General features: G+C 50.6%; 1 protein-coding gene across 1 annotated transcript; it reads left to right on the top strand.

The window, feature by feature from the left end:
* The first annotated feature begins 223 nt into the window (after positions 1-223).
* CLDN16 (claudin 16) lies at positions 224-8471 on the top strand. The gene is made up of 5 exons (XM_056850285.1): positions 224-337; positions 4225-4327; positions 5527-5691; positions 6594-6785; positions 8332-8471. The coding sequence occupies exons 1-5, from the start codon at positions 224-226 to the stop codon at positions 8469-8471; spliced, it is 714 nt and encodes a 237-aa protein (XP_056706263.1).
* The last annotated feature ends 554 nt before the right edge of the window (positions 8472-9025 follow it).

The following is a 9025-nucleotide window of genomic DNA, read 5'->3' as shown; positions in this document are numbered from 1 at the left end:
ATGTAGGGCTTCAATTGCATAGAAGTGATTGGCTGCTGCATCTCTGTCGCTCATCACAACGTCTCTAGGCCCTCCTCCCTCTGTTCGGCAGAACCTGAGTTTTCCTCTGTCAATCATTAGCAGAGGCACAGGCAGGTGGCTGAAAGGTGAGCTGAGGCTTTGCAGCAGACCTGATGGGACCCAGGTGCAGGGCCAGAGGAGTGCCCCCTCTGCTCCGGAGAAAATGCAGCATTGCCTTCAATACCTAGGCTGCTTCTTCGCCTTCTTCTCTGCCGGGTTCCTGATCGCAGCCACCTGGACGGACTGCTGGATGGTGAATACCGATGACTCCCTGGAGGTAGGACAGACAAGGAGGGTGGAGAGAGCCAGCTGTGACCCAAAGCCACCCTTCCAATCCCGCCATCACTGTGACCTTCCTGGTCAACTGCCTTTCCCTTTTCTTACTCTGTGATGCACCAGGGGCACCGTGGAAATTGTCCTGATATTAAGAATAATGAATTATGATATAGAGAAAACAACAAAGAGTCCAGTGACACCTTAAAGACCTTAAAGACTAAATGACGCCTTGTGTTTTCATAGATCCACTTGGGCCGACGCACAGCTGACTCACAAAAGCTTCTGCCAGAATGAATACGTCAGTCTTTAAGATGTCACAGGAGGACTCTTTGCTACTTTATTTATTTTATCTAGTTATTTACTTTCTTTATTTATACCCCTGCCTTTCTCCCCAACAAAGACTCAAAGTGGCTTAGATTGTTCTCTTCTTTTCCATTTTCTACTCATAACAACACTTTGAGGTAGGTCAGGCTAGGGTTGCCAACCTCCAGGTACTAGCTGGAGATCTCCTGATATTACAACTGATCTCCAGCCGATAGAGATCAGTTCCCCTGGAGAATATGGCCGCTTTGGCAATTGGACTCTATGGCATTGAAGTCTCTCCCCAAACCCCGCCATCCTCAGGCTCTGCCCCAAAAACCTCCCACCAGTGGCGAAGAGGGACCTGGCAACCCTATCCTGGACCATCTGAGAAGGAGGAGGATGCCATGCTTTCTGCTCTTGCAAGGGCTAGAGCAGGGGTGTCAAACATATGGCCCACAGGCCGGATCTGGACCCTTGAGAGCTCTTATCTGACCCACGAAGCAGCCACACACACACACTCTCGATCTGGGCTGGCGAGGCATGGCCCGGCTCCGCCAAGTGACATTTATGTCGTATTTGGCCCTCGTAACAATTGAGTTTGACACTCCTGGGCTACAGTGTTCCAGAAGGAACTTTTCAGGGCTAGTTGGTGAGTTTCCTTTTTGGTGAGAGTGTGCTGGAGGCTGAGTATATGAGAAGCAACATCTGCCCGGCGTCCCTGAAGCGCTTTCTGCTGGCTAGGAGCCTCTCAGCAATTCACTTTGGCCAGCTTCTCTCTTCCTGGGTATAAATGGATGATTCCAATAGCTGTCCCATTCAAGCCCCCCCCCCCCAGCCACCCCACGCCCTTGGCCATCAAGAGCCATTCATCAAATCCCTATTGTCCACCAGCAGACTATACAAAAACCCCAGTCGATAAGGCCATTTTGCATGCTTACAGTAATGTCTGTATGAAAAGCATTCCCCTCACACTCGACCCATTCTTTTTCTTGCTAACATTTCAAGAACAGACCGCAAACAGCCTTCGCGTTCCACTGTGAAACTCTTCTTAAGCCCTTGGGATACTTGATCGAAAACGTGAAGATTCTCTAGCGAGAGAAAATAAATCTAAGAGTAACGTTTATTTTATTTATTTATCTTTAGACTTGTAGACAGTCCTCTGTCCCCCACCAAGGCCAGGCTCAGAGAGGTTCACATCAGATTAAATTTTTTTTTTAATAAACATACAGGAAAATTTAATCCTAGTTAACATATTAATTTTGGAGTTTAAAACAGTAAAAATTTAAAACAGTGGCGCTCGACTATCTATGCACAGGAACAGAAAACCAGCCTAAGGGGAGCAATCAGGGTCCCCTAGAGAATTAGATAGTAAGGGAAGGGGAGGGAGTTGGGGTAACAACCTCCAGGTACTAGCTGGAGAGCTCCTGCTATTACAACTGTTCTCCAGCCGATAGAGATCAGTTCACCTGGAGAAAATGGCAATTGGACTCTATGGCATTGAAGTCCCTTCCCTCCTCAAACCCCAAACTCCTCAGGCTCTGCCCCAAAAATCTCCACATATTTCCCAAACCAGAGCTGGCAACCATAGGAGGGAGGCCAGCCATGATGGAAACCATTGCTACCCTCAGCTGTAGGCCTGGCAGAACGTTTCGGTCTTCCAGGCCTTGTGGAATTATGTTAGGTCCTGATGAGCCCCAGTCTCCTAGGAGAGGGAGTTCCACCAGGGTGAAGCCAGGGCCAAAAAAGCCCTGGCCCTGGCTGATGAGGATAGCTGGACACTTCTTGGGACAGGGACCACTAGAAGGTTGGTGTTAGACGAGCGTAATGCTCTCTGGGAGGTGTACCAAGGGCGAAAATGCATGGTCGCTTTATCCTCTTTTAATCCCTGTTTCAGCCAGGATTCAGCCTGGATCGAACGCATGCGTTTCGCCCAATGTGAGTTCGATCCTGGCTAAAACAGGGATTAAAGGAGGATAAAGCGACCGTGCGTTTTCACCCCAAGAGAGACAGTCCTGAAGTTGGAAATACCATGGAAACGTGGAGATTCCATCTTCCCTCTAGTTTTGAACTTATCAAGGTGGATATGCCAATGAGGCAGTGGAAGGTATATCGGTCGATAGTGGCTGAGGAGCCACCAAATAAACCAAATCCCTTTCAGATTGCTTGATCGGCATGGGTCTTTCTCGCCATCTTTGCTCTGAACTGCAAAGGGGGAGCGAGTTCATTCTGACCAGGGGTCAGAGCTCAGCGGCAGAGCATCTGCTTGGCATGCAGAAGTTCCCAGGTCCAGTCCCCGGCCTCTCCACTGCAACGAAGCAGGTAGTAGGGGATTGGAAAGACCTCCACCTAGGGTTGCCAACCTCCAGGTACTAGCTGGAGATTTCCTGCTATTACAACTGATCTCCTGCCGATAGAGATCCGTTCCCCTGGAGAAAATGGCTGCTTTGGCAATTGGACTCTATGGCATTGAGGTCCCTCCCCAAACCCCGCCCTTCTCAGGCTCCGCCCCAAAAACCTCCCGCTGGTGGCAAAGAGGGACCTAGCAACCCTAGCTCCACCTGAGACCCTGGAGAGCCGCTGCCACTCAGAGGAGGCCACTCTGACCTTGAGAGACCCAGGTTCTGACTGGGGAGGGGGCAGCTTTATGCATTCCGTGGAGGGCTGCATGCATTGACTGCTCAGTATGAGATAAATCCACATATTTACAGCCAAGACCGCTGTAACCTTGCCTTCCCGGTTCAAAGGCACCCCCAGACGCTGCTTCCCTCTGAGTCCCATTAATGCGGCCTTGGGAGGGGAGGGGTGCTAACTGCAGCCGTGCTCCCTCCTCTCCTGCTCAGAGCATGAAGACCAAACTGCTCTGCAGAAGCCCTGGGGCATTAATACCTGACAGATTGGGTTGCTTTTCTCACCTAGTCAGCTCATTGCCTTTCTAAATATCAGTGCGGGGGTAATGATCCGTGTTCCCTTGAACGAGCTGGCAGCGGCACGTCGTGGGGCCAGCAGGCAAACTTGTGGAAGGGGATTCCGAGTCTGACTTTGAACAGGCTGGTCTTCAGGGACATTATGCACTTGAGTAACTAAAGCCAGGAGCAACTTTTTAAAGCCCAACAAAAACAACACGAAAGAGTGGTTGAGCCTGAGCGTTCTCTAGAACTCTTCATCAGGTGGAGGCTTAAAAAGAGGAGGCAGAAAGAACAGGAAAATGTGGCTAGACTGTTGGCCGGGGCCTAGGGTTGCCAACCTCCAGGTGGTGGCTGGAGATCTCCTGCTATTACAACTGATCTCTAGCCGATAGAGATCAATCAGTTCACCTGGATAAAATGGCCGCTTTGGCAATTGGACTCTACGGCATTAAAGTCCCTCCCCAAACCCCGCCCTCCTCAGCCCCCCCCCCCAAAAAAAAACCTCCCACCAGTGGCGAAGAGGGACCCGGCAACCCTACCCTGCCTCCAAGTCTCCCTCACTTTTCTCCTCCACTGTGGGCTCCTCTGGAAGGGATCGTCCTTCCTTTGCTTCTGCTGGTCTGGAAAGGTCAAAACACCTGGATTGTCCTGCCTTAGAAATGCAATCTCACCCATGTAGGTGAGTGCCACGTGCCGTGGCCTGTGGTGGGAGTGCGTCACCAACGCGTTCGACGGGATAACCACTTGTGATGAATACGACTCCATCTTTGCCGAGCACCCAGGTACGTATGTAGGTCTGCATGGGACCCTTGCCCAGGTGGAGGAGCAGCAAGGCCGAGAGAAGGATCACTCGGGGTTCCTGGATAAAGGCACCTGCAGAAGCCTCTGGAGCAAGGTTTGGCTCAGGGGTGGCCCAGCTGCGGTCCACGCAGAATCTCCAGGGGCCAATCCTTGGCCAACTCCGCTTGAAAGGGCTTTTTGGTAGCAGGTGCTTGGCATGACCTCTTGCTGCTCAGGCTGTCCCCAGATTAATGGGGCTGCCAACTCCAGGTTGGGCAATTCCTGGAGATTTGGGGGTGGAGCCTGAGAAGGGTGGGGCTTGGGTAAAGGAAGGAGCTCAGCAGGGTACAATGGATTTGTTTCCCCACTCCTGCACATGAAACCAGGTGGGTGACCTTGGGCTAGTCACAGTTCTCTTAGAGCTCTCTCAGCCCCACCTACCTCATGGGGTGTCTGTTGTGGGGAGGGGAAGGAAAGGTGATTGTAAGCCGGTTTGATTCTGCCTTAAGTGGTAGAGAAAGTCGGCATATAAAAAACCAACTCTTCTTCTTCATAGACTCCACCCTCCAAAGCAGCCATTTTCTCCAGGGGAACTGATCTCTGTTGTCTGACCGGTTGTAATTCTCAGAGGTCGGTTGGGTAATTCCTGGAGATTTGGGGGTAGAGACTGGGGCAGGTGGCATTTTGGGCCATGGCTGGGTGGAGGGAGCCCAGCAGGGTACAATGCCATAAAGTCCACCCTCCAACGCAGCCATTTTGTCCAGGGGAAGGGATCTCTGTTGTCTGGAGATCAATGATAATTCTGGGAGATCTGGAAGTTGGCAGCTCTAGTTCTGCTAGGGTTGCCAACCTCCAGGTAGAGGCAGAAGATCTCCTGCTATTACAACTGATCTCCAGTTGACAGAGATCAGTTCACCTGGAGAAAATGGCTGCTTTGGCAATTGGACTCAATGGCATTGAAGTCCCTCCCTTCCTCAAACCCCTCCCTTCTTAGGCTCCACCCCAAAAACCTCCCGCCGGTGGTGAAGAGGGACCTGGCAACCCTAACTTCTGCCAGACAGAGCAGTCAGGTCTGGGTGAGATGCACCAGTGGGCTGACTCCGTTTGGGCACTTTGAGATGTTCAGCATCAGAGATTCTCCTTTCGGGATTGGCTCCTTGTCCCATTGCTGACCTCACCTCTCTCCCCACCCTTTCTGCAGTGAAACTGGTCCTGACCCGAGTGATGCTGATCACAGCTGACATCCTGGCCGGCCTGGCATTCACCTTCCTCCTTCTGGGCCTTGACTGTGTGAAATTCCTAACAGAGGAGCCCCGGACCAAAACCCGCATCTGCTTCATCTCTGGATTGATGCTTCTTGTTGGAGGTAACTGGGGACCAGGACTGCAGGGCCGGGGATTTGGGGATTGCAGAAACTCGGATTATCACAGTGAACTAAATACCTGCACAGGGCATGAGCAGTGCTAGACAAGATTACAATTCCACCTCCTAGTAGGTGGTTTCCTCAAGATCCTCAGAATCTCTCTTTCTTTGTCCATGCACACGTGTTCTAGCCCTCATGGAAAATTCTCCATTCAGAATGAATCAATACAATTGACAGGATGGGACATTCAGTAAACAGTGAAATAGGATTTGAGTTGTAGAACCAACCTGAAGTCTAAAAACGGGTACTGAGGCAAAACATAAGTATTAGCACGACACATTACATTGTGCAAAATTACATAATCGGATCCACCTTACAGCAAACTATGCTCAGTAGTATCCACAGTCCTTAATAATTTATCCACGTAACTGTGAAGCAGTTCGTACAGTGCCACCCTATTGCATAGGAAAGCCCTCTTGAATAATTCAGTTTTGTTTAGTTTCTGTGGTCATTGTCTCATTCACATGAACACATGGAGCTGCCTTCTACTGAATCAGACCCTTGGTCCATCAAAGTCAGTATTGTCTACTCAGACCAGCAGCGGCTCTCCAGGGTCTCAGGCTGAGGTCCTTCACATCACCTACTTGCCTGGTCCCTTGGACTGGAGATATCAGGGATTGACCTTGGGACTTTCTGCATGAAAAGCAGATGTTCTACCACTGAACCACAGGTTTTTCCTGCCCCTGTGGAACTGAGACCTGCACAGCCAGCCCTGGCTTGAGGACCCTTTTTGTTTTTGAAGTTAAACTCCACAGAGTGGATCATGGGTGGATCAGGAGATGGAATGCTGTGAGATTGGGCAAGCGATCTTGGGACCCTCCATCACCCAGTTCTGCTTCTTGCAGGTATCCCCGGCCTCATTGGCTCAGTCTGGTATGCCGTCGGCATCTACGTGGAGCGCTCCACCCTGGTTCTGCACAATGTCTTTGTGGGCATCCAGTACAAATTTGGGTGGTCGTGTTGGCTAGGCCTGAGCGGTGCTCTGGGATGCTTTTTATCTGGTAGTCTGTTAACCTGCTGCATGCAGCTCTTTGGAGGTAAGAGTCAACAGCAGACTGTTAGCTTTGAACACTGCAGAAGGCCATGGGATTCCTGCTGCCAAGAGGCAATACCCTGCAGAATACTGCAGTGGAGTGTCTGGTGCAAAGGTGTCTTTTCAAGCATGGGAGGAGCTAGTTTTGAATCCAGTAGCACCTTAGAGACCACTAGAAGAAGAAGAGTTGGTTTTTAAACCCCGAATTTCTCTACCGAAAGGAGCCTCAAACTGGCTTACAATCGTCTTCCCTCCTGCTCCCCACAACAGACACCCTGTGTGGTAGGTGGGGCTGAGAGAGTGTGACTAGCCCAAGGTCACCCAGCTGGCTTCATGTGTAGGAGTGGGGAAACAAATGCAGTTCACCAGATTAGCCTCTGCTGCTCATGTGGAGGAGTGGGGAATCCAACACAGCTCTCCAGATTAGAGTCCACCACTCCTAACCACTACACCATGCTGGCTCTCCAATAACATTTTGTAGGTGTAAACTTTCAAGCCTGAACTCTCTGTTGAAACTAAAATGACAAAACTGAGGCTATCGTACTTTGGTCGCATCATGAGACGACAATCATGCTAGGAAAAGTTGAAGGCATAGTTAAATTGTGGAACTCCCTGACCCAAGACGTGGTGATGGCTGCCAAGGCTTTAAGGGGGGAGTGGACATATTCATGGAGGAAAGGGGTATTCATGGCTATTAGTTAAAATGGATACTAGTCATGCTGCATAGTATCAGAGGAGCATGCCTGTTATATGAGGTGCTGTGGAGCACAGGCAGGATGGTGCTGCTGCAGTCGTCTTGCTTTTGGGCTTCCTAGAGGCACTTGGTTGGCCACGGTGTGAGCAGACTGCTGGACTTGATGGGCCTGGGTCTGATCCAGCAGGGCCTTTCTTATGTTCTTAAGGTAGCAGGAAAAGAGAAAGACCCAGCAGGAGATGGGTTGACTCTAGAAAGGAAGCCATGGCCCTCAGTTTGCAAGACCTGAGCAAGGCTGTTAAGGATAGGATGCTTTGGAGGTCATTAATTCATAAGGCTGCTGTAAGTTGGAAGCAACTTGACGGCACGTAGCACACAGAGCACGCACAAGCTTTCGAGAGTCAAAGCACCCTTCATCAGATAACTCCCTTCATCAGGGAGTTTTGACTCTTGAAAGATTACACCACAAAAATCTTGTTGGTCTCTGAGGTACTGCTTGAATCTAGCTCTTCTACTATAGACCAACTCAGCCACCCTCTTGCAACTGTCTCCAGCACGGCACTCTCATTCGCCTGTGAATAAGACGGGAAAGTTTCTGTTTCTGTCCTGAAGGAAAGGATGCCCCCCAGAAGTGGGGGGGGGAGGGGCAGGGTTACTGGAGGAAGCATCAATGTCTGATGTATGGAAAGCAAGCTGGTTGTTGGAGCAAATTCTCCAGGCCTCAGATTTTCTCTCAAGAAATGGGAGCATTCTGAGTAAAATACAAATTGCAGCAAGCAGCTATGAACACAATGGTTATTGGGTTTTTGCTAACCAGCGGCTCTTGCTTTGGTCTCTCCTGGGGCGTGGGACGCAGGTGTCGGATCCGGCAGGTACTCTTCCTGCAGCTCCTTGCGGAAGGCTCACGCCCCTCCTGGAACAAAGGCAGCCAGCCTGTCCCACCCATCCTGGCAGACGCCCACCGCCAAAATGTACGCGATGGACACCCGCGTGTGAGGGCGGGGAGTGGCTGAGAGCAAGTGCCTCATTGGCTCCCGTTTCCTATCCATGAATCTGACCCACCGTCCTAAGGAGGCAGCTTAGAGGCTTTGGTTCACCTCTGCATACTTTGGTGGCTTCCACAAATTATCCTCAGAACGTCATCTCAATTGGTAATGGTGGTTGAAAAAAATTATGAAGATAGTCAAAATGAGGTTAGATCCTCTAGATCTGTTCCACTAACAGTGCTCTCTCTCATGAACACATGAAGTTGCCTTACACTGAATCAGAGCCTTGGTCCATCAAAGTCAGTATTGTCTACTCAGACCGGCAGCGGCTCTCCAGGGTCTCAGGCAGGGGTCTTTCACATCACCTACTTACCTAGTCCTTTTAACTGGAGATGCCAGGGATCGAACTTGGGACCTTCTGCGTGCCAAGCAGATGTTCTGCCACTGAACCACAGCCCCTCTCATTGATGCAAGAGCTGTCAGTAGACTGCATCCAACCACTACTGCCTAATGCAAGAAACGCCCGCTTTCAAATGGTATTCCTGGATTTGTGACTGTTCGATC

Source organism: Euleptes europaea, chromosome 5 (genome assembly GCF_029931775.1).
Source record: "Euleptes europaea isolate rEulEur1 chromosome 5, rEulEur1.hap1, whole genome shotgun sequence".
Lineage (NCBI taxonomy): Eukaryota > Metazoa > Chordata > Lepidosauria > Squamata > Sphaerodactylidae > Euleptes > Euleptes europaea.
The sequence above is the reverse complement of the archived record's forward strand: the minus strand, read 5'-3'. Positions and strand labels throughout refer to the sequence as shown.